The sequence below is a fragment of the Heptranchias perlo genome, chromosome 3, assembly GCF_035084215.1.
Source record: "Heptranchias perlo isolate sHepPer1 chromosome 3, sHepPer1.hap1, whole genome shotgun sequence".
NCBI classification, from domain to species: Eukaryota; Metazoa; Chordata; class Chondrichthyes; order Hexanchiformes; family Hexanchidae; genus Heptranchias; species Heptranchias perlo.
Window position 1 is genome coordinate 47,084,581 of NC_090327.1, and position 27,050 is coordinate 47,111,630.

The 27,050-nt window shown below is 43.6% G+C and overlaps 1 protein-coding gene across 1 annotated transcript in view; it reads right to left on the reverse strand.

Moving 5' to 3' along the window:
• Positions 1 to 27,050, reverse strand: part of cnbd1 (cyclic nucleotide binding domain containing 1) — a 155,544-nt gene that overhangs the window by 51,149 nt on the left and 77,345 nt on the right. Inside the window, 2 exon segments of the mRNA XM_067975348.1 lie at positions 18,905 to 19,037; positions 19,164 to 19,301. Coding sequence (XP_067831449.1) covers positions 18,905 to 19,037; positions 19,164 to 19,301 — 271 coding nt within the window.

A 27,050-nucleotide genomic window follows, 5' to 3' on the forward strand; every position in this document is an offset into this window, starting at 1 on the left:
TTCCAATAGCATACTCTTTTGAAATTATTTCACACCACAGTGTTTTCTTGATAAAAAGTACCACCAAAGTTGAATTCTGATCTGAGCTTTGGATATCAATCTATTGATTTCTCTGAAGCCAATGTTCAGGTCATCAGAAGCCCAGTCGTGAAATATGACCACTGAATATATGACTTAAATTTACATCTTGAAGTTCACACCTGATGGATACTTGAGTGCAGGGTATTGTCCAGTCAATACATTTAATGTAGACCATCATACACTCCCATTTTTATACCTGGGAAGTGTATAACAGGTTGCAAAATTTTCTATGGAGAAAGAAGATTAGATTTTCTTTCCAACTTGGCAGAGGTAGGGGTCAAGTAAAGTGAGGCATGTAGTCCCCTGATTTATGGTGTCTTTAACTCTAGTTAGGCCATAGTAAATCACAGTGGCAGCAGATTTTTCAATCCTACTGCTCCCAAGGCCACACAACTCTGAAAATAAATATTTAACATGAAACTATTATTTCCTATGAAGTGACAACAAAATCACTCTCTACCTCTCCTGTGACTATAAATTATTATTTTGTCACATTACCAAGTATAGGTACAAACCATTCATAAATGTCCAAAATAGCTATTCAGTGGTTCATTACTGCTTCTGGTTGTTTTGAAATTATTTCATACTGCAGTGTTTTTAAATTACAAATACTCATGAAAATAAATCTGATCACGGCAGTGAGTAAGTTTCAAATCTCAGCCATGTTGCTGTGGGAAGGTTCCAAGCAGAAGCCAGGGTTTCCTCAAAGGGAGAGATGGAAAACCAGTTGGAGGTCACTCTGAGCCACTTTAGTGCACCTCATAGCAGATTAATACATAGCAACTTAAATTAAAGCCTAGAAGCAAATTAGGTTGTAATTTTCGGCATCATAGAAAGACACGCAGAAATGTTACCAGGTTATCAGTGGTCAAGCTGCAGATTTTCCATAGCTTCAAGTGTACTTCAACAAATGTGATTATCCACCATTTTTGTTTATGTATGATGATAGTATTATTAAAATCAGTTCACAAACATTTTAACAATAAGAAATTTGCATGAGGTACCGTAAATGTACCAACACTGAAAAATATTTGCTAAACTGGTGGTGAAATCCATCGTAGTATTTAGTAGAATTCAATACAGACATCAATAAAGCAAAATAGCACCTTATAGAACAGTAGAGGTTTACAGCATAGAAGGAGGCTATTTGGCCCATCATGCTGGCTCTTAGAATCATAGAATCACAGAATGGTTACAGCACAGAAGGAGGCCATTAGGCCCGTCGAGTCCGTGACGGCTTTCTGCAAGGGCATCCAGCTAGTCCCACTCCCCCACCCTTTCCCCATAGACCTGCAATTGTTTTTCTTTCAAGTACTTATCCAATTCCCTTTGAAAGCCATGATTGAATCTGCCTCCACCACCCTTTCATGGAGTGCATTTCAGATCATAACCACTCACTGTGTAAAAAAGCTTTTCCTCATGTCGCCTTTGGTTCTTTTGCCAATCACCTTAAATCTGGGTCCTCTGGTTCTCGACCCTTCCACCAATGGCAACTGTTTCTCTCTATCTACTCTGTCTAGACCCCTCATGATTTTGAACACCTCTATCAAATCTCCTCTCAACCTTCTCTGCTCTAAGGAGAACAACCCCAGCTTCTCCAGTCTATCCACGTAACTGAAGTCCCTCATCCCTGGAACCATTCCAGTAAATCTTTTCTGCACCCTCTCCAAGCCTTCACATCCTTCCTAAAGTGCAGTGCTCAGAATTGGACACAATACTCCAGTTGTGGCCAAATCAGTGTTTTATAAAGGTTCATCATAACCTCCTTGTTTTTGTACACTATGCCTCTATTTATAAAGCCCAGGATCCCGTATGCCTTTTTAACCGCTTTCTCAATCTGCCCTGCAACCTTCAACGACCTGTGCAAATATACCACTAGGTCTCTCTATTCCTGCACCCCCTTTAGAATTGTGCCCTTAGTTTATATTGCCTCTCCTCATTCTTCCTACCAAAATGTATCACTTTGCACTTCTCTGCGTTAAACTTCATCTGCCACGTGTCCGCCCATTCCACCAACCTGTCTATGTCCTCTTGAAGTCTAAAACTATCATCCTCACTGTTCACTACACTTCCAAGTTTTGCGTCATCTACAAATTTGAAAATTATGCCCTGTATACTCAAGTCCAAGTCATTAATATATATCAAAAAAAGCAGTGGTCCTGTACCGACCCCTGGGGAACACCACTGTATACCTTCCTCTAGTTCGAAAAACAACTGTTCACCACTACACTCTGTTTCCTATCACTTAGCCAATTTCATATCCATGCTGCCACTGCCCCTTTTTTCCATGGGCATCAATTTTGCTGATAAGCCTATTATGTGACACTTTATCAAATGCCTTTTGGAAGTCCATATACATCACATCAACCACATTGCCCTCATCAGCCCTCTCTGTTACCTCATCAAAAAACTCAATCAGGTTAGTTAAACATGATTTGCCTTTAACAAATCCATGCTGGCTTCCCTTAATTAATCCACACTTGTCCAAAGAACTGTTAATTTTGCCCTGGATTATTGTTTCTAAAAGTTTCCCCACCACTAAGGTTAAACTGACTGGCCTGTAGTTGCTGGGTTTATCAGGAAACAGAGAGTAGGAATAAATGGGTCTTTTTTGGGGTCAGGCGGTGACTAGTGGGGTACCGCAGGGATCAGTGCTTGGGCCTCAGCTATTCACAATATATATCAATGATTTGGATGAGGGAACCAAATGTAATATTTCCAAGTTTGCTGACGACACAAAACTAGGTGGGATCGTGAGTTGTGAGGAGGATGCAAAGAGGCTTCAAGGCGATTTAGACAAGTTGAGTGAGTGGGCAAATACATGGCAGATGCAGTATAATGTGGATAAATGTGAAGTTACCCACTTCGGAAGGAAAAACAGAAAGGCAGAATATTATTTAAATGGTGATAGATTGGGAAATGTTGATGTACAAAGGGACCTGGGTGTCCTTGTACACCGGTCACTGAAAGCAAACATGCGGGTGCAACAAGCAGTTAGGAAGGCAAATGGTATGTTGGCCTTCATTGCAAGAGGATTTGAGTACAGGAGCAAGGATGTCTTACTGCAATTATACAGGGCCTTGGTGAGACCACACCTGGAGTATTGTGCGCAGTTTTGGTCTCCTTACCTAAGAAAGGATATACTTGCCATAGAGGGAGTGCAGCGAAGGTTCACCAGACTGATTCCTGGGATGGCAGGACTGTCATATGAGGAGAGATTGGGTCGACTCGGCCTGTATTCACTCGAGTTTGGAAGAATGAGAGGGGATCTCATTGAAACCTATAAAATTCTGACAGGGCTAGACAGACTGGATGCAGGGAGGATGTTTCCCCTGGCTGGGGGGTCCAGAAGGAGGGGTCACAGTCTCAGGATACGGGGTGGGACATTTAGGACTGAGATGAGGAGAAATTTCTTCACTCAGAGGGTGGTGAACCTGTGGAATTCTCTACCACAGAAGGCTGTGGAGGCCAAGTCACTGAATATATTTAAGAAGGAGCTAGATAGATTTCTAGACACAAAGGCATCAAGGCGTATGGGGAGAGAGCAGGAATATGGTATTGAAATAGAGGATCAGCAGAAAAGTAGCAAATGGAATTCAATCCGAAGAAGTGTGAGGTAATGCATTTGGGGAGGGCAAACAAGGCAAGGGAGTACACAATAAATGGGAGGATACTGAAAAGTGTAGAAGAAGTGAGGGACATTGGAGTGAATGTCCACAGATCCCTGAAGGTGGCAGGACAGGTATATAAGGTGGTCAAGAAGGCATATGGAATACTTTCCTTTATTAGCCGAGGCATAGCACATAAGATTAGGGAGGTTATGCTGGAACTGTATAGAGCACTAGTTAGGCCACAGCTTGAGTACTGTGTACAGTTCTGGTCACCACATTACAGGAAGGATATAATTGCACTAGGGAGGGTACAGAAGAGATTTACAAGGATGTTGTCAGGACTGGAGAATTTTAGTTATGAGGAAAGATTGGATAGGCTGGAGTTGTTCTCTTTGGAACCGAGGAGGCTGAGAGGTGATTTAATTGAGGTGTATAAACTTATGAGGGACCTAGATAGAGTGAATAGGAAGGACCTGTTTCCCTTAGCAGAAAGGTCAATAACCAGGGGGCATAGATTTAAAGTGATTGGTAGAAGGATTAGAGGGGAGCTGAGGAAAAAATGTTTCCCCCAGAGGGTGGTAGGGGTCTGGAACCCACTGCCTGAAAGGGTGGTGGAGGCAGAAACCTTCAACTCATTTAAAAAATACCTGGATGGGCACCTGAAGTGCCATAACCAAGTGCTGGAAAGTGGGATTAGGCTGGGTGGTTCATTTTCAGCCGGCGCACACACGATGGGCCAAATGGCCTCCTTCTGTGCCGTAAATTTTCTATGATTCTATGATTCGCATCTAAATCACACAATGCAATGGGACCACCCAAATACATGTGGTAGGAAGGACTGACTCCTTGAAGTTCTTCAGGAAGGCAATTGAAGCATTTTTGAAAAACAATGTGATCATGGCAGAAGGAAGTTAAAAAAAAAATTCCGTTATGCAGCTAATGGATTTGGGACTGCTTGGGGCATGTCTGATTACTTTTCAGAGGTCAGAGAAGATTTTTTGATGGAGAATTCCTGAAATTGACCATTGGTCTGTGTGTTTTTTTGGCTCTTGGTAAGGGGAGCAGGAGTAAAATGGTCCAGCAAAAAATGGGACGAGCTGCTGTGGTCCTTATTGCCTTTTCTCATCCTGGGTACATAACAATAACATTAACTTTTCTAGGTACAAGTTACAATGCAGCAACAATTAAAATGACTACAGGAAAGGCTTCGATACAAAACCAAGGTTTTTGGAAAAATAGCAAAAGATACAATTTTACAAATAAAAGTAGAGTACAAAATACACCAGCGCTGAAATGCTAGGACCAATTTTACCAAACTACGCTCAGATTTAAAGGATGGAAAATCATGGGATACTCGTGTCCAAGTTCCCAATATGCTATCCCATCAGCAAAAGCTCCATGATGGCAGCACAATTTCATAGAATTATCCCTGTTAAGTTAGAATGTTAAGCAATTTTCAAATTCAATTATGCAAACAATGACCTAGCTTTAATAAGACAACTAAGGCAGGTGAGATCATTTAATTATTTTAAAATAATGTTTTGAGTAACAAGAGCCTCACGTAATAGCAGTGTATCTGGCTGGAAAATACCAGCCATTCGGATTTCCAGTGCTGCTGGCGATACAGTTTATTTTGTTATAATTCCATGGGAAATTTAACAATATTTGTTGCCACACATGTCTGCACATAAACTTTTCTATTAAATCTCCCTTTAACCTTCTCTGCTCTAAGGAGAACAATCCCAGCTTCTCTAGTCTCTCCACATAGCTGAAGTCCCTCATCCCTGTTATCATTCCAGTAAATATCCTCTGCACCCTCTCCAAGGCCTTTACATCTTTTCTAAAGTGTGGTGCCAGAATTAGACACAATAATCCAGCTGAGGCCTAACCAGTGATTTATAAAGGTTTAGCATAACTTCCTTGCTTTTGTACTCTATGCCTCTATTTATAAAGCCAAGGCTCACGTATGCTTTTTTAAAAGCTTTACCAAATTGTCCTGCCACCGTCAAATATTTAAGTATGTGAACCCCCAGATCTCTCTGTTCCTGAACCCCCTTTAAAATTGTATCATTTAATTTATATTGCCTCTCCTCATTCTTCCTCCCAAAATGCATCACTTCACACTTCTCTGCATTAAATTTCATCTGCCACGTGTCTGCCATTTCATAAGTCCTCCTGAAGTCTGCTTCTATCCTCTTCACTGTTTACTACATTTCCAACTTTGAAATTATGCCCTCTATACCCAAGTCCAGGTCATTTATATATATCATAAAGAGCAGTGCCCTAATACCAACCTCTGGGGGACACCACTGTATACTTTCCTCCAGTTTGTAAAACAACTGTTCACCACTACTCTCTGCTTTTGTCTCTTAGCCAATTTCATATCCACGCTGCCACTGAACCTTTAATCCCGTTGGCTTCAATTTTGCTAACAAGTCTATTATGTGGCACCCTATCAAATGCCTTTTGAAACTACATATACACTCAACTGGAGTACCTTCATCAACCCTCTTCGTCATTTCAAGAGCTCAAGATTGTTAGACACGATTTGCCTTTAATACTTCTTATTTTTGAGAACCTTAGGTGAGGGATGAAGGCTCATAGAGCAGAACACCAAAAAGATTGAAAAAAGTGGACCAACTCAAGAAGTGATGCTTACATCATTAACAAATAATCAATTCCATCTTGAAAAACAAATATACAGTACATCACAGCACTCTTATGTCGTCCAGAGCAATGTACGGTTTCAAAAATAGTAGTGAGCCGATCATTGGACCCTGCCCCATATGAAATAAGCAGTCAAGAAAAATAAACTATCATTACTCATGAGAAATAATGAAATGCTAAGAGTTGGAGATCATACATTACTTCCTCACAGAGTTCAGAACTCACGAGGCATAGTGGATCACCTCAAGAGGAAAATTGGGCAGGTAGCATTGCATGCCATGCAATCCTGCTCACCTGATTTTCTTCTATGTGCTTTGCCCAGATAACCCAATATGCTCAGAAACAGGAAAATCTAGCCCACTGTTTGAAGATTAGAAAGCAAGTCCACCTGCAATTTTCTGATATGGACTAGAGGCTCAAGCTGTCTTGAAGGAGACGGTGGAGCAGGTCAACACGGTCTCCCAGGTCTGGCAGACCTGTGAGAAATGCAGTAGAAATTTTTGTGTTATCTGCGGAAGTGCCAAGATAAATGGTCTTTCCTTTGCATACTTGCTGCCTATTTTTCCATAAATGGCATGGAACACCAGAGGAAGGATATATTGACCTTAGAGAAGGTACAGCACAGATTTACCAAAATGGCTTGAGGGTTAAATTATGAGGACAGGTTGCATAAACTCAGGTTGTATACCCTTGAGTTTAAAAGGTTAAAGAGTGATCTAATTAAGGTGTTTAAAATGATAAAAAGGATTTGATAGAATGGATACAGAAAAGCTATTGTCAATGGTGGGGAATCCAGAACAAGGGGGCACACTCTGAAAATTAGAGCGAGGCCATGGAGAAGTGAAATCAAGAAGCACATTTTCACACGAGGTAGTGGAAATGTGGAATTCTCTCCCCCATAAGGCTGTGGATGCTGGGTAATTTGAAATTTTCAAGTCTGAGATCGACAGATTTTTATTATCAAAGATTTGGATCAAGAGCAGGTAAATGGAGCTGAGGTACTGATCAGCCATGATCTAATTAAATGGCAGAACCAGCTCGAGGAGCTGAACGGCCTACCCCTGTTCCTATGTTCTTTTGTGCCCTAGGCTTGCTGGCTGTTCCTACTGGTGGGAAACTAGCCATTCACTTTTTAAAGCACTCTTGGCACTGAGTAATTTGTACTTAGCAGATATATTACAAACATTATGAATGCTTTAAAAAGTGAACAGATGGTTTCCTAAGAGTCCTGTTTCTGTGCTATAATCTTCTATGAAATACTAAGAATATTGAAGATATTCTTTTGAAATTTGAAGCTGTAATTCCGAACTTTAGAAGTCTTTTGTTTAGACAGCAATAATAGGCTAGATATTGGGCCAAATAGCGCCCATTTCTCAGGCAAAAGCAGACTACGTCCCCAATATGGCGGGCAGGAAGTCCGCACACACTTCCAGCCGGAATTCTGCCGTCCACCATATTGGTACAGGAAGTAACGCTTGTAGCAGGAGCGCACACTGACACCATTCTAAGTGGAAGTTAATATGCTGTAAATGTTACTGATAATGATTAAGATTTTGGGTGTTTTCTAACCTTTCTTTATTATAGATATTTTGGCTCATATCTTAGATTATTCTCAAGGAGAGTCCCAACTCCTCATATCTTTAAGAGTGTCTTCACTAGCCGTAACATCTAGGTAAGCATTCAGTAAAGTGCCTTGGATAATAAGCAGAAAACCCTGTTTATTAATTATCTTTAAGTTACTAAAATTATTCCTATACCTTCACAAAGAGAATATATAACAATATGATATATATTCTTATAACTATCTCCTCAAAGGGAAAAACAATAAAAGGTCACAATGTAGAAGCTAAACTGTTGATTTCTAACAACTTTTACATAAGCAGTTATTTTTTCTCATATTCTTTCCTAATTGTGGTACCTAGCATGTCTACCTGTCCCTCTGTGAAAATTCTAAACTGTTTGATTCAGACCCACTAGCAACTCTTAACTATTTTTTACGCCCCTCGAATGGTTGCCAAGGCTTGTTAGAATTTCATAACTGCCAGCCTCATTAAAAAATAACAGGCAGTTATATCCACTTTTGAACCAAAGTCTGCATGGGGGTTAATTTGGGGGCCCAGATATCGCAAGTGGCTAGCACCACTTAAATGCAGCCTGCACCTCTTAAAGAGTAGGTCCACTATGGTTGCAGGAAGTGGTGGAAGTCAATGGTGAAGTGAATCTGTGCTGCAATATTGTGAAGCATGGTGATGATGGGAACTCTGGAATTTTTAATGAGCAACAACTTGGCTCCTCAAAGTTTATGGGACTCTTATATTTGCAAAATATAAGGTACAGATCTGAACGGAGTTCAGAAATTGCACACATAAAACACAGATGTAGGTCCTGTCCTTATGTTTACAAACTGTTGAGTTCCTTCAAAACATTGACTAAAGGTTGCTCAGCACTACACCCCCCCATCACCTATCTACCAACAGACTCTTTCAATCAGTACTCAACTTTTCCAATCAAATACTTCATCTCACCCTCACACATTGTTGGAAGCCACACACCCACAACTCACAGGTCACACACACACTGGCAGCTATTCAACCATGACAGGCACATCACCCAAACATCTTGCAGGACACTCGCCGACACACATCCTGCTTTCTTGCAGGAGAAGGTGACACATAACAGCAGGTAGCAAGTGGCAGTGGCTCCATGGAACATGAACCTGCTGTCCTCTCTCAGGATGAGAGCATTCCTGTCCTACTCCTGCCACTCTGTTACTTCCCTTGCTGTTGCCTGTCAGTTAGCCAGCCCACTCCCTGTAGAGTACTGAATCTTTATTATAGAAACAAGAGTAGGCCATTTAGCCGCTCCAGCTTGTTCCACCATTCAATGAGATCATGGCTGATCTGTGACCCAACTCCATATCCCCAATACCTTTGGTTAACAAAAATCTATCAATTTGACATTTAAAATGAACAATTGAGCTAGCATCAACTGCCGTTTGCGGAAGAGAGTTCCAAACTTCTATCACCCTTTGCGTGTAGAAGTGTTTCCTAACTTCACTCCTGAAAGTCCTGGCTCTAATTTTTAGGCTATGTCCCCTCGTCCCAGTATTCAAGTATAGGAGATCTCCAAAAACAGGTACAAATACATCAGCAGCCAGAAGCAATAATCCAGCAACTAATTTGTAACTCCTGCATGATCCCTTTAAATAGCGCTGTTGGCGGGGGGTCCTCCATGCCATTTAAGACCTGTTCAGTTGTGCGAGGTTAAGACAGTGCGTTGGCTGGAGCGAGTAGTTCCAAAATCGCATCTGTCCCTTTAAATCAGTGTTGCACACTGGTCTACTACAGAGTCTCATAATCTCCCTACTTTACATGGTGCCGGCGTTCGTTAAATGTGCGTGCACAAACGCCTTTATCAATATGGTGCCTTGCACACGTCACGCCGGAAGTGTGCGTGCGCATCACGGACGTTATTTTGGGTTCTTAGAAGTCCACACAGTGCCTACACAACGGGCATTACGCAGCCGAATCTACACCCCTATATATGTGAAATTGAGTCTTAGTCTTCCACTCAATCCTGTTATCATGGAAACAATAATCACAAACTTTGCAAAGTGATATAGTGATATAGTCTGGGACAATGCAAGTGCCTTTTTCAACTTTGTGGGTAGTATGCTCTGAATTAAAGGGACAGCCAAGAGAACAAAACAAGATAGAACTGCTTCATTTCTCCTGGACTTCTACATCTCCACGATCAAGACTATCCATGCAGCTTACTCCCCTGCAGCTATCTGCCCACCACCCCCCATTAATTCCCAGTCTCCCACCCGTTCCAATCCAGAATGCCATCTCTTTTCATTTTCTGTCCTAATCCCAACCTCTCGAAGATCATCTCGCCCATGAGACCCACCTCTCACAATCCCCTTCCCACTCAAACCTTGACCATCCTATTCGCCTTCATGGCCCCCATGCTGGCTAACATTATCAATGGTTCCCTCTCCTCAGGCATAGTCCCTCTCCCCTTCAAAACTTCTGTCAATACTCCCACCCTGAATCCATCCAACACCTCCAAATGCTATCCCATCTCTGACCTCCCTTTCATCTTCCAGAATTCACTAGATTCTGGAAAGGTCCCGGCGAATTGGAAAACTGCAAATGTAACACCCCTATTCAAGAAGGGAGTGAGACAGAAAGCAGGTAACTATAGACCAGTCATTAAGGAAGTAGTAGCAGGACATTTGGAGACTCATAATACAATCAAGGAGAGTCAACATGGTTTGATGAAGGGGAAACCGTGTCTGACAAATTTATTAGAGTTCTTTGAGGAAGTAACGGGCAGGGTGGATAAAGGGGAACCAATGGATGCAGTATATTTGGATTTCCTAAAGGCATTTGATAAGGGACCACATAAAAGATTACTGCACAAGATAAGAGCTCATGGTGTTGGGGGCAATATACTGGCATGGATAGAGGATTGGCTAACTAACAGAAAACAAGGAGTCGGGATAAAAGGGTCATTTTCAAAATGGCAATTTGTAACTAGTGGGGTGCCGCAGGGATCAGTCCTGGGGCCTCAACTATTTACAATATATATTAAAGACTTCGATGAAGGAACAGAGTGTCTCGTGGCCAAATTTGCTGATGATACAAAGATAGGTGGAAAAGCAAGTTGCGATGAGGACACAGAAGGCTCGATTTTCGCACCCGCGATCGGGTGCGTTCGTGGCGGGGGGGCTGCGAAAATCGGGGATTCCCGGGGCGGGTCAGGAGCCCGGCTCCAACCCGCCCCATTTCCGGGTTCCCCACTGACGCGCTGACATGCGCACGCAGCCCCCGCATGTGGGACTCCCGCCGGCAATTAAAGCCGGAGGGGTGCCACTTAAGGTAATTGAACAGGTTGTTTACAGACCTGATTGATCTGTTATTTTAGCAGGGATGGGATTTTGCAACTGACTGGGACTGTTTCCCGTACTGGGGGAAATACTCCCAGTTCAAATGGACGTGTTGCAGCCATCAGCCTGTGGCAGCTGCAAAGGTCCATTTGACAGGTGGGGGGGGAGACCCTCACGCATTGCAGGAGGCCACTCTGTCACTTTGGACAAAGTTTGGCCTCCACCACCCTCCTCCTAACAATAAAATTCACAAACTTGCACACTTACCCCGGTGTCCAGACACATGTACCAACCTTGGGACCCCCTTAGATGTACATCTTCCAGATGGGGGCCGCCGTAGCTGCAGTCATGACCTCCTCGGAGGGTGAACAGCATCACCAGCCTTGCCGGCCACGCCATCCACCTCTGACACGTGGAGCTCCACAACACGGTGCTGTGACACATCCACCTGCACAGCAGGAGGGAGGGCAACCGCAGAGAGACATGCGTCGCAGAGGGCACTACCCACGCCACAGGGTCCACAGACCGAGGCTCAGCTTCCTGGACCTCTCTGAGCAGCAGTGCACACGGAGGCTCAGAGTCACTCGACATGTAGTCGTGGACATCTGCAGCCTCCTTCATGCCGAGCTGCACCCGGCTGGCCCGAGCACCATCTTCTTACCTGTCGCTGTCAAAGTCACCACTGCCCTCAACAACTTCTCCTACGCATCCTTCCAGGGTGCCATCGGGGACATCGCCGACGTCTCTCAGTCGTCTGCACAAAAGAGCCCTGCAAATACACCTACACCCACTCTGCAGTGACACAATGGATGGCATCAGTTGTGGGTCTTCATTGTGATCCTCAGGAAAGGGCATTATTGCACAAACCAGACAAGATTCGCAAAGACGTGGCAGTAGTGGTGACAATATAATATGTAATGTGAATTGATCAGAAATTAAATATAAGTAAAAACCATGACAAGCCCTCAAACACCCTTGTGCATCCCCTTCATGCTCATGACACGTTTGCCTTACGCTTCCTACTGCACATATGTGATGCATGCTCTGTGGCTGCAGCACAGGTAGTGGCAGGTTGAGTGAGGCTGACTGTGAAAGAGATGCATGAGAGGGTGAGTAAGAGATAGAGCCATGAGATTGTATGAGGATTGGGTTGAGTGGCAGTGGTGGGATGAGTACTGGCAAGGTGAGTAAGTGCAGGTAAGATGAGGATGAGGTTTGAGTGGGTGTGAGGAGTGATGTGACAGAGTAGTGTTGGCTGTGCAGAAGGAGATGTGGGGTGGGGGCGTGATGTGGCAGACGGAGTGTAGGGGAATGAGCAAGTGTACTCACTTTAGCTGACCTACTTAGGTCATCATAGCACCTCCTGCACTGTATGCAGGTGCGCGATATGTTGGTGGTGCAGGTGACCTTTTCTGCCACCTCAAGCCAAGCCTTCTTGATGGCAGAGGCAGGCCGCTTCCTCCTGCCCGCCGGGGGGAAGATCTCTGTCCTCCCCCCTCCTCCTCACCCCATCCAATAAGAGCTGGAGTGAGGCATCATTAAACCCCTGGGCTGCTCCATGCTGTAATTTTTCCTATTTCTTGCAGCATCAGTCAGTGGAGAACTGCCCCTTTAAATAGAGCTCCTCCAGCTGACAGACCTTACTGCGCATGCGCAGTCCGCCCGCCGCGCAGCTCAGCAGCGGGGAACCCGGAAGAACAGGTAAATGGATCCAATCAGCCTGCGATTGTGCACGGAGCAGACTGATTTCACCGGGCGCGTTACCCACACACCCAATCTATCCCCCGCCGCGAACCCGCCACCATGGTAATATCGGGCCCAAAGTGTCTGCAAAGGGATATTGACAGGTTAAGCGAATGTGCAAAAGTTTGGCAGATGGAATATAATGTGGGAAAATGTGAAGTCATCCACTTTGGGAGGAAAAATAAAAAAGCAAAATATTATTTGAATGGAGAAATACTACAAAATGCTGCGGTACAGAGGGATCTGGGTGTCCTCATACATGAAACACAAAAAGTCAACATACAGCAGGAGGTAATCCGGAAGGCAAACGGAATATTGGCCTTTATTTCTAGGGGGATGGAGTATAAAAGCAGGGAAGTCATGTTACAACAGTACAGGGTGCTGGTGAGACCACACCTGGAGTACTGCGTACAGTTCTGGTGCCCTTATTTAAGAAAGGACATACTTGCATTGGAGGCAGTTCAGAGAAGGTTCACTAGGTTGATTCCAGGTATAGAAGGGTTGTCTTATGAGGAAAAATTGAATAGGTTGGGTCTATACTCATTGCAGTTTAGAAGAAAGAGAGGAGATCTTATTGAAACATACAAGATTCTGAGGGGACTCGATAGGGTAGATGCTGAGAGGATGTTACCCCTCATGGGGGAATCTAAAACTAGGGGGGCATAGTCTCAGAATAAGGGGTCGCTCGTTTAAGACGGAAATGAGGAGGAATTTCTTCTCCCAGAGGGTTGTGAATCTTTGGAATTCTTTACCCTAAAAAGCTGTGGAGGCTGAGATATTAAATACATTCAAGGCTGAGTTAGACAAATTTTTGATCAGCAAGGGAGTCAAAGGACATGGGGAAAAGGCGGGAAAGTGGAGTTGAGGTAAAAATCAGATCAGCCATGATCTCATTGAATGGTGGAGCAGGCTCGAGCGGCCAAATGGCCTACTCCTGCTCCTATCTCTTATGGTCTTATGGTTATGGTCATCTCAAAGGACAATGAACCTATAATCGCCTCCCAGCTCTGCACCCATCTTTCCTGACATAGGAACAGGAGTAGGCCATTCAGCCCCTCGAGCTGGTTTTGCTATTCAATTAGGTCATGGCTGATCTGTACCTCAACCCCATTTACCTGTCTTTGATCCATATTTCTTGATACCCATACCTACTAAAAATCTATCGACCTCAGTCTTGAAAGTTTCAATTGACCCAGTATCCACAGCCTTTTGGGGGAGAGAGTTCCAGATTTCTACTACCCTTTGTGTGAAGAAGTGTTTCCTGATTTCACTCCTAAATGGCCTGGCTTTGATTTTAAGATTGTGCCCCCTTGTTCTGGATTCCCCCATCAGAGGAAATAGTTTCTCTTTATCTACCCTATCAAATCCTTTTATAATTTTGAACATCTCGATTAGATCACCCCTTAATCTTCTATATTCTAGGGAATACAAACCACGTTTATGCAAGCTATCTGCATAATTTAACCCTCTAACCCCTCCCCCCATCTCTCTTATCATTCTCGTGAATCTGCGCTTTACCCCCTCCAAGGCCAATATATCCTTCCTGAGGAGAGGTGCCCAGAACTGAACACAATACTCCAGATGGGGTCTGACCAAGAATCCATTCAATTGAAGCATTACTTGAGATAAAGACCAAGATCCCATTAGCCTTTTGGATTGCTTTTTGTACCTGTGCACTAGCTTTTAGTGAATTGAGTACATGGACACCCAAAAATGTCTCTCACCATTAAGAAAATATTCCAATTTGTCTTTTTGGATCCAAAATGGATGACTTGTCATTTCCCCAACTTAAACTTAATTTGCCATAGTTTTGCCCACTACTTAATCTGTCAATGTCCTTTTCTACCTTCCTGCTCCCATCTGCACAGCTCACTGTGCCACCCAACTTATTGTCATCTGCAAACTTGGATATACATCTCTCTATTTCTTCCTCCAAATCACTGATAAATATGGTGAAAAATTGAGGCCCTAGAACAGATCCTTGAGGAACACCACTTGTCAAATCCTAGAATCATAGAAAATTTACGGCACAGAAGGAGGCCATTCAGCCCATCGTGTCCGCGCCAGCTGAAAATGAACCACCCAGCCTAATCCCACTTTCCAGCACTTGGTCTGTAGCCTTGTAGGTCACGGCACTTCAGATGCACATCCACGTACTTTTTAAATGAGTTGAAGGTTTCTGCCTCTCCCACCCTTTCAGGCAGTGAGTTCCAGACCCATACCATGCTCTGGGTGAAAAGATTTTTCCACAGCTCTCCTCTAATCCTTCTACCAATCACTATAAATCTATACCCCTGGTTATTGACCTCTCTGCTAAGGGAAATAGGTCCCTCCTATCCACTCTATCTTGGTCCCTCATAATATTGTACACCTCAATTAAATCACCCCTCAGCCTCCTCTGTTCCAAAGAGAACAACCCCAACCTATCCAATCTTTCCTCATAGCTAAAATTCTCCAGTCCTGGCAACATCCTTGTAAATCTCCTCTGTACCCTCTCTAGTGCAATTACATCCTTTCTGTAATGTGGTGACCAGAACTGTACACACTACTCAAATTATGGCCTAACCAGTGTTTTATACAGTTCCAGCGTAACCTCCTTGCTCTTTCATTCTATGCCTCGGCTAATAAAGGAAAGTATTCCATATGCCTTCTTAACCACCTTATCTACCTGTCCTGCTATCTTCAGGGATCTGTGGACATGCACTCCAAGGTCCCATACTTCCTGTACAGCTTTCAGTATCCTCCCATTTCTTGTGTACTCCCTTGCCTGTTTGCCCTCCCCAAATGCATTACCTCACACTTCTCCGGATTGAATTCCACTTGCCACTTTTCTGCCCACCTGACCAGTCCATTGACATCTTCCTGCAGTCTACAGCTTTCCTCCTCATTAATCCTGCAATTATAGTATATATCCTTTATCTCTATATCTCCCACCTCCCAACCAACTTCCTATTCAAATTTCGATTCACTCCACGTGATATCAAGAAACGACTGAGTGCACTGGATACAGCAAAAGCCTATGGGCCCCAACAACATCCCGGCTATAGTGCTGAAGTCTTGTGCTCCAGAACTAGCCTCGCCTCTAGCCAAGCTGTTCCAGTACAGCTACAACAATGGCGTCTACCCGATAATGAGGAAAATTGCCCAAGTATGTCCTGTCCACAAAGAGCAGGACAAATCCAATCCGGCCAATTACCGTCCCATCAGTCTACTCTCAATCATCAGCAAAGTGATGGAAGGTGTCATCTACAGTGCTACCAAGTGGCACTTACTCACCAATAACCTGCTCACCGATGCTCAGTTTTGGTTCTGCCAGGACCACTCGGCTACAGACCTCATTACAGCCTCGGTCCAAACATGGACAAAAGAGCTGAATTCCAGAGGTGAGGTGAGAGTGACTGCCTTTGACATCAAGGCAGCGTTTGATCGAGTGTGGCACCAAGGAGCCCTAGTAAAATTGAAATCAATGGGAATCAGGGAGAAAACTCTCCAGTGGCTGGAGTCATACCTAGCACAAAGGAACATGGTAGTGGTTGTTGGAGGCCAATCATCTCAGCCCCAGGACATTGCTGCAGGAGTTCCTCAGGACAGTGTCCTAAGCCCCACCATCTTCAGCTGCTTCATCAATGACCTTCCCTCCATCATAAGGTCAGAAATGAGGATGTTCGCTGATGGTTGCACAGTGTTCAGTTCCATTTGCAACCTCTCAGGTAATGAAGCAGTCCATGCCTGCATGCAGCAAGACCTGGACAACATCCAGGGTTGGGCGGATAAATGGCAAGTAACATTCGTGCCAGAAAAGTGCCAGGCAATGATCATCTCCAACAAGAGAGGGTCTAACCACCTCTCCTTGACATTCAACGGCATTAGCATCACTGAATCCCCCACCATCAACATCCTGGGGGGTCACCATCGACAAGAAACTTAACTGGACCAGCCGCATAAATACTGTGGCTACAAGAGCAGGTCAGAGGCTGAGTATTCTGTGGCGAGTGACTCACGTCCTGACTCCCCAAAGCCTTTCCACCATCTTCAAGGCACAAGTCAGGAGTGTGATGGAATACTGTCCACTTGCCTGGATGAGTGCAGATCCAACAACACTCAAGAAGCTCAACACCATCCAGGACAAAGCAGCCCGCTTGATTGGCACCCCATCCACCACCCTAAACATTCACTCCCTTCACCATTGGCGCACCATGGCTGCAATGTGTACCATCTACAAGAAGCACTGCAGCAACTCGCAAAGGCTTCTTCGACAGCACCTCCCAAACCCGCAACCTCTACCACCTAGAAGGACAAGGGCAGCAGGTACATGGGAACAACACGACCTGCACGTTCCCCTCCAAGTCACACCCCGACCTGGAAATATATCGCCGTTCCTTCATCGTCGCCGGGTCAAAATCCTGGAACTCCCTACCTAACAGCACTGTGGGAGAACTTTCACCACACGGACTGCAGTGGTTCAAGGCGGCGGCTCACCACACCTTCTCAAGGACAATTAGGGATCGTCAATAAATGCTGGCCTCGCCAGCGACGCCCACATCCCATGAACGAATAAAAAAAAATCCCTCCAGTCTTGCTTGCACCCCTTTCACAACACTGAGATGGCCCTAATTAATGCAGCACATTAATTTTAAACTTACCATTTTTGGTGCTTTTTCTACTGTACTGCCTGTTAAAACTGGGCAGTGTGTTCAACTCATCCTCTGCTCAATTGTTCATCAAAACTGCAATCGAGATCCTATGTGCACCATAGGAACCTAATTTGCATATTGAAACAATCTAATGGCTGAAACAGGGGAGGGCAAACAAGGCAAGGGAGTACACAATAAGTGTGAGGATACTGACAGGTGTAGAGGAAGTGAGAGATCTTGGAGTTCATGTCCATGGATCCCTGAAGATAGCAAGACTGGGAGATAAGGTGATCTAATCGTCCAGCAGAAAGCCTCTTTGAGGGTGGCGACTGCCAAAGCGCTGGCGTAAATGCGGTAAGTAAGCTTTTCTCGAGCCACTACAGCCCATTTACTCCAGGTTGCCCAAGTTAAAATCTACCCCACAGAACTCTGTAACTAAAACTGAACCAATTAAATCGCTCAAAAAAGACGTCAAAATCCTTTTGGGCATAACAAATCAGAAGTCAATAGCTATGGGAAATGACAAAAATCTATCAATCAAAAAAAAACATAAATGAACTAATTAAGTCATTGAAAATGTTTTTTTGAAAAAAAGCATCTGTCCATCATTTTTTTTTCCACAAATTCACTTTTTCTCCCTTAGTATGTTTATTTACAGACTGGGCCAATCCATTAGTCCTACCTATATGACAGATTAAAGACGTTTCCATGTATGCGAATGTTAAAATTCTGATATATCTTGTGAGTGTTGGGAAGAATGCCTATCAACACTTCTTCAATGAATATTGTTCACTGATGGATCTGCTATATGGACCAAAGAAGCTCTCTTCCAGCTGTAAGTCTTATCATGGTCATTTCCCCAGCAGACTTCCAGTTATTTCTCCTTCCAGATAGGAGAAAAAAGAAATGCATTCTTTTGTACACTCTTTATCTTGGGAATACATTTTATCAAAGGTACTGCCCTCAAAGGAGTTTTCCCCAAATTGTGCCCTTGAAATATTGAAGTGAACCACCATTCTTCTTGGAGGAAAAATTATGAAATTGCTTTTGACCAAATTGGATATTGTCCTCTCAATTTTTGAGTCAGTGTCCAAAAGGAGTACATTGGGCCAGCTATTATTATGGGAGATTGGTATATGCCTTACGTTAGAAGATGTTTTGTACCAGGAAATTAAATGATACAGTCTCTTCAAATAATAATCAATGATTTGATTACTTGATTAGCATTGCCTCAAGTAAATCTATGCAGTGAAACACACTTAAATAAGGTCACTAACCATAATTTTCTGGAAATTTCTTCCACTTAATTAACTCAACCAGTGCATTGAGGGACAGTTTTGGCCATTGGTGATAAAAGGGACAGGCTTGGATCAGCTCTTGCTTCACTGCGTGATTGTGTAGTATTATTTCCTTCAATACAAAAGAAGAGCATTTTTGTGACTCCTTGTTGGCTCTCTTGTTCAGACAGTTAAAATTGTGAAAAAAAGAGGAATTCAGAGTCAAACAATTGTCAGTAGAGTTAAACAATGTACTCACCTGTTTTACATGTTCATATTGTCCGGTGGAAATTTTGAGGATTTCACAGTTGGCTTCTGTGAACACCGATAGAACCCTGCTAGTTAATTGCTGATCTGGAATTGGTTCCAAGGTGCCAAAGCTGTCTCCAAGAGTCAACTGAAAACAAAAAATAGGAATGACCTTCTGAACAGTATCCGTTTAAACCTGAAAGGTGGCATTTAGTCTTCACTATGTCATTCATGTTTACATGTTCATGTGCAAGAAACAAAAATGTTAGTTTATCATTCTTGCTATTACTGAGGAAACAACAAATAATTTAAGGATAGTGACCCAAAATCCCTAGGGCTGAAGACGGTGCAAGTCTCATTTATATCTGGGGGAGTCATAGATAATGGACCATATCCTGACTCTGTCAGGATTCTGCCCCATTTGGACTAGATCTTTCAAATTTCAGTCAGGTGGACGGTTATTACATCCACGTGCCCCTGCTCCCACTTCCTCCTAGTCAGGGGTCATGTCAGGGGGTGTTCCTGGTCTTCCATTGGAATTCCTCCCTTCATGCCCTTGAAGGATCTCAAGTGAACTCATCCTGGTGCGAGTCCCTTTGAGACCTTTTGAAAGGCGCAAGACCTTCAATAGAATAAGATAACTGATCGCAGAAAGGATCAATTACCTTCTTTGGTTGGAGTGGCTCCAGTGGGAGCAGAAGGGTTAAAAAAAAATTTTTTTTTCTTCAGCCCATTTGGGTCTTGACAGGACTTTGTTCCACCTGAAAAGAGCAGATTGTCTCAGGCAGAAGCGTCTGCTACTAATGTACCCAGTTATGCAAATAATCCCATCCCCAGAATTTGGAACAGGGTCTATAGCTTTGGACGAGGGCAGGGCGGGTCCACTTCATCAGACTTACACCAGTAGAGTAGGGCCCCAGAATTTCCAGGTCAATAATATTAATAGTTACAGAAAATTCAGCAAGATTCACTGGCTAAGAATTACAAAAGGGTAACATCTGCAGAATCGCTAATTCCCCAAACATGCAGTTTTATTTTATGTTGATTTTCTCCCCTAATTAAGAGAGTTCAGTGATAGAGTTCACAGGTCCTTTTCTATCCTTGGGCCAGTCACAAAGATTGTTAAAAAAATAATGACCTTTGTTGGAAATGTGCGCTCGGAATTTTCACAGGGGTTCTTCTGATCTCCTGCTGTAACTTTGGCAGAACATTGACGGAAACCCTGGAGAAACAGTGTATACGGCCATTTATGCCATTTCTTCGGGGTTTCTGCTGATCCTCCGATGAAGTTACAATGAAAGAACAGGGAAATTCTACCTCATGTTATTCAAATTCGAGTGTCACATTCCCAAAGGTGTAACGCATTATCTTCTCCTAAACCATGCAAATCAGGAAGGTTCCAGACTTTATTGCTATTTTATGTTGCATTAGCTGATCTCAGCTGGGACTGCGGTAGAGGCAATATATAATTGGCTTGAGCGTTTCTAGGGTAGAGACAGATGTTACAGGTTTAGGGTCTGTCATCGATATTTTCTCGGATACAGTAGTGCTGATGTGCCACACTGCCCAATATCTAACTTTATGAAAGCGTAACCCAAGGGTGTAACAATAGGATCCCCTTGTGAGCTGAACTGGATAAATTATCTTTTGCACATTCTCTTACTTGTGCTTCTCCAATCCTTTCAAAGATAAATTGAAACTTGGTGAGACGAGGCCAGACACTAAAATAATGAAGCCTAACAATTAATGATAGAAAGTGAACATACAGAGTAACAGTCAAAGCAAATTCCACTTCTTATCTCAATTTCCTTGAAAACATAGCGAAAAAAATAATAAACCACACATCCTGTCCCTTTCATGCTCGAACTTGTTTTTGGTATTAACTTTCTTTCAGACTGCTTCTAACTACAAAAACTGACCTCCTGCATTTTTTAAGCTTCCAGCTCCAGGTCTCAAGTTATGTGCTTAAGGGGGTTATATTGGATAACCCCCGAAACTGGGCGCAGGGGTCACGCTGCACAATTAACCCGTGCCTGGTCGTTGAGATGCAGGCAACACGTAACATTCGTGCTGCCTGGTGATTTACCTGATTGCTGCGTCCAGCCAGCTGTAAATGCACTGTTGAGTGGCTGTTCACCAGCAGGGGGTCCCGATATCGCGACTGGCTAGAACCACTTAAAGGCAGCCTGCACCTCTTAAAGGGAAGGTGCATTGTGGCTGCAGGAAGTGGTGGAAGTCAATTGGGAAGTGAATCTGTGCTGCAATAAAGTGCAGCATGGTGATGATGGGACCTCTGGAAATTTTAATCAGCAACAACTGGGCTGCTCAACATTTGCGGGACTCTGATATATGCAAAATATAAGATATCGGTCCGCACGGAGTCTGAACGGGGATCAGACATCACACACGTAAAACACAGATGCAGGTCCCGTGCCTATGTTTACAAACTGTTGAGTTATTTTAAAACATTGAATAAAGGTTGCGCACTACTAAATCCCACATCCTCCAATCTGCACGCCAGACCTCACCAATCTGCTGTCTGAGTTTGTACCGGGCCTGTGAGAGAGAGTGCACTAAGGTTCTCTGATGTTGCACTAGCGACCTTGGTGCAAGAGATGGACAGAAGGAGGGGCATCCTATATCCGCAGTGAGGATGAGGCCCTTCAGTCACATGCTCCCGAGACAGTGGGAGGCAGTAGGGGCAAAGTCAATGCCAGGTGCATAGCACTACGAACATAGACGCAGTGCAGGAAGAAGTTCAATGCTTTGACCAAGTAGTCAAGGTGAATGAGGTCAACTGTCAAGTGGCATATCCTACCAACTGCACCACTCGCCACATCCACTGCTCCACGCACTATACCTCCCATCACCCACCTACCAACAAACTCTTTCAATCAGTACTCAACTCTTCCAATCAGATGCTTCCTCTCACCCTCACACAATACCACTGTTGCAAGCCGCACACCCACAACTCACAGGTCACACACACTGGCAGCTATTCAACCATGACAGCCACATCACCCAAACATCTTGCAGGACATTCACCGACACACATCCAGCTTTCTTGCAGGAGAAGGTGGCGCATAACAGGAGGCAGAAGTGGCAGTGGCTCCATGGAAAGTGAACTTGCTGTCCTCTCTCAGAATGACAGCATTCCTGTCCTACTCCTGCCATTCCGCCAGTGCCCTTGCTGTTGCCTGTCAGCTAGCCAGTCCACTCCCTGTAGAGTACTGAAACTTTATTATAGGAACATAGGAAATTAGGAACAGGAGTAGGCCATTTAGCCCCTCCAGTTTGTTCTGACATTCAATGAGATCATGGCTGATCTGTGACCTAACTCCATATATCCCTTAATACCTTTGGTTAACAAAAATCTATCAATCTCACATTTAAAATTAACAATTGAGCTAGCATCAACTGCCATTTGCGGAAGAGCGTTCCAAACTTCTACCACCCTTTGCGTGTAGAAGTGCAAGTCCTGGCTTCGAATTTTAGGCTATGTCCTCTAGTCCTAGTATTCAAGTATAGGTGACCTCCAAAAATCTCTACAAATGCATAAGCAGCCAGAACCAATAACACATCAACTAACCTGAAACTTCTGCATGAACCCTTTAAATAGTGTTGGTAGGGGATCCTCCATGCTGTTTAAGGCCTGTTCAGCTGTTCAAGGTTAAGACAGTACGTTGGCTGGAGCGTTGAGTTCCAAAATCGCATCTGTCCCTTTAAATCAGCACTGCACACTGATCTACCATGTATTTTCCCTACTTTACATGGTGCCGGCGTTCGTTATCTGCACATCTTTACCAATATGGCATCCGGCGCATGTCACGCGCGTGCATTCCGGACGCCATTTTAGGTCCTTCGGAGTCCACGTAGTGCCTACACAATGGGTGCTACGTGGCACAATTTAGACCCCATAGTCTCTTGTTTAAAACCTAACTGCCCATGTGATCCTTTGTCCCTTTGTATCCCCAGTGATGAGGAGAGTTCAGATGATGCCTTCGTTCCTCTAGTGATCTGCCAGAAGACTACTACAATGACAACTTGCATTTATAAAGTGCCTTTTAACATAGGAAAAACATCCTATGACTCTTCACAGAAGTGTAACTGGAACTGAGCCAAAGGAGGAGATATTCGGAGGGTTTAATAAAAGCTTGGTCAAAGAGGTGGGTTTCATAGAAGGTCTTAAAGGAGCAGAAGGAGGTGGAAAGGCAGAGAGGTTTAGGGAGGGAACTCCAGAGCCTAAGGCCTAGATGGCTGAAGGCATGGCCACCAATCGTGCGGCGAAGGTAGTGGGGGAAGCACAGGTGGCCAGAATTGGAGGAACGCAGAGTTCTCAGATGGATGTAGGGCTGGAGAAGGTTACACAGATAGGGAGGAGCGAGGCCATGAAGGGCATTGAACACAAGGATGAGAATGTTAAATTTGAGGTATTGGAGGACCAGGAGCCAATTTAAGTCAGCAAGGACAGAGGTAATGGGTGAGCCAGATTTGGTGTAGGGTACAATATGAGCAGCAGAGTTTTGGATGAGATGAAGTTTATGGAGAGTGTAGGATGGGAAGCTGGCCAGGACACCATTGGAATAGTCGAGCCTGAAGGTGACAAAATGTGTGGTTGAGGGTTTCAGCAGCAAAATGTCCTCAGGAAGGGCAGAGATGGGTGATGTTACGGAGGTGTAAGTAGGAAGTCTTTGTGGTGTAGAGGATAAGGGGTCAGAAGTGCAGCTCAGCGTAAAATAGGACGCTATAGTTGCGAACAGTCTGGTTCAACCTGAGACAGGGAGGGAATGGAATCAGTGGAGACAGTACTGAGTTTGTAGCGGAGTCTGAAGATGATGGCTTCCGTCTTCTCAATATGTAACTTGAGGAAATTTTAGCTCATTCAGGGCTGGATGTTTGACAAGAAACTTGCAAGGGATATCAAAACCAATACGAAGAACTTTTATAGTTATATTAGGAAAAAGAGGATGGTCAGGAGCAGCGTTGGCCCCTAAAAACTGAAAGTGGGGATATTGTCATTGACAATGGGGAAATGGCAGACATGTTGAATAATTACTTTGCGTCAGTATTTACAGTAGAAAAAAAGGATACCATGCTGGAAATCCCAAGAAAACTAATATTGAATCGGGGACAGGAACTCAATAAAACTAACATAAGTAAAACAACATTAATGAAGAAAATAATAGCACTAAAGAGTGACAAATCCCCAGGACCAGATGGTTTCCATCCCAGGGTTTTAAAGGTAGTAGGTGAGCACACTGCAGATGCCCTAAATATAATTTTTCAAAGTTCTCTAGATTTAGGAACTGTCCCTCTGGATTGGAAAATTGCACATGTCACTCCGCTTTTTAAGAAAGGAGAGAGAGGGAAACCAGGGAATTATGGACCAGTTAGCCTAACATCTGTTGTGGGGAAAATGCTGGGGTCTATAATTAAGGATAGGGTGACTGAACATTTCGAGAATTTTCAGTTAATCAGAGAGAGCCAGCATGGGTTTGTGAAAGGTAGGTCGTGCCTGACAAACCTGATTGAATTTTTTGAAGAGGTGACTAAAGTAGTGGACAGGGGAATGTCAATGGATGTTATTTATATGGACTTCCAGAAGGCATTTGATAAAGTCCCACATAAGAGACTGTTAGCTAAGATAGAAGCCCATGGAATCGAGGGAAAAGTATGGACTTGGTTAGGAAGTTGGCTGAGCGAAAGGCGACAGAGAGTAGGGATAATGGGTAAGTATTCACATTTGCAGGATGTGACAAGTGGAGTCCCGCAGGGATCTGTCTGGGGGCCTCAACTATTCACAATATTTATTAACGACTTAGATGAAGGCATAGAAAGTCTCATATCTAAATTTGCCGATGACACAAAGATTGGTGGCATTGTAAGCAGTGGAGATGAAAACATAAAATTACAAAGGGATATTGATAGATTAGGTGAATGGGCAAAACTGTGGCAAATGGAATTCAATGTAGGCAAATGTGAGGTCATCCACTTTGGATCAAAAAAGGATAGAACAGGGTACTTTCTAAATGGTAAAAAGCACAAAACAGTGGATGTCCAAAGGGACTTAGGGGTTCAGGTACATTGATCATTGAAGTATCATGAACAGGTGCAGAAAATAATCAATAAGGCTAATGGAATGCTGGCCTTTATTTCTAGAGGACTGGAGTACAAGGGGGCAGAAGTTATGCTGCGGCTATACAAAATCCTGATTAGACCGCACCTGGAGTACTGTGAGCATTTCTGGGCACCACACCTTCGGAAGGACATATTGGCCTTGGCGGGAGTGCAGCGTAAGTTTACTAGAATGATACCCGGACTTCCAGGGTTAAGTTACGAGGAGAGATTACACAAATTGGGGTTGTATTCTCTTGAGTTTAGAAGGTTAAGGGGTGATCTGATCAAAGTTTATAAGATATTAAGGGGAACAGATAGGGTGGATAGAGAGAAACTATTTCCGCTAGTTGGGGATTCTAGGAGTAGGGGGCACAGTCTAAAAATTAGAGCCAGACCTTTCAGGAGTGAGATTAGAAGACATTTCTCCACACAAATGGTGGTAGAAGTTTGGAACTCTCTTCCGCAAACGGCAATTGATACTAGCTCAATTGCTAAATTTAAATCTGAGATAGATAGCTTTTTGGCAACCAAAGGTATTGAGGGATATGGGCCAAAGGCAGGTATGTGGAGTTAGATCACAGATCAGCCATGATCTTATCAAATGGCGGAGCAGTCACGAGTGGCTGAATGGCCTACTCTTGTTCCTATGTTCCTATGACAAGCATTTTGACAACACAAAACAGTGGAGCGGTTGAGCTGGGTTTTATCAGCGTATATGTGGAAACTGACCCCATGGGCTCAAATTTGAAAGTGAAAAACGGGTTGGGGGCGGGGATGCATTGAAAATTGCTACCATTTCAGACCCGCCCCTTTCTGGTTTTCAAGAATGTTACTTCATTAAATTAGCACTTTTTGACACCATTTGAAAATCCAAATCCCTATATAGTAGTCATGTGTAATCCATATATGGGAATCCATATAACATTGACATCAATTATGAAAACTATGGCCCTGAAATTCTGGTGACCAGATAGGGTGGATCAGCTGCTGGGGGGCCAGAATTTTGTATGGACTCAATTCCACCAGGATTTCACTTCATGTAACTAGCATTGCAAATTCTGATGTGTGTTGTGGGGGTGGGGGGAAGCACAGGGATTTGGAATAGGGCGTGTATCCTTGTCCATGGGTATACGGGAGTGCTGCACTTTTACCAGCAGAGATGGTCCTCCAGAAGGCCTATTAGTCCAATATCACATTATGCCCAGCTTCGCAAAAAAATCTTTTTACAAATGTGGGATTTGAATGATGTCACCAGACATCAATGCATCTAGTGGAAACAGATCTATCATGATTTGTCAAATTATGTTGATGGATCAGTGAGTGTTTTAAAATTCTGTGGCAGGGCTTTTGTTATTTCATCAACATATTAGATACTTAGACATGCTACTTTCATAGACATTCACCAACAGGAAATGTCAGCTGCGTTTATCAGAGGATCTTAAAAGGGTACTGTTTTATATTTATTAATATTAGTGGAAGATTCTTTCATATACACTGACAGAACTCAACAGCGCCTCGGTGAAATCATTAACAATCATGTTTTCCATCCATTGTGCATTCACATCATGTTCGAGAAATTGCAGAGAATCTAAAAATGTCAGTTACTTTGCTATAACAGAAACTTCATTCATCAGGTAATATGTATAATTGTTTTTTTTTGAGGGGGGAAGTTGAAGGGAGTGAATCTTTAAGTGAATCAGAATTCACATTGATATCTGGCAATGTCATGTAGGTAATCTGAAACAGTACTTTGATTAAAGTCCAATTCAATACTTTGTAA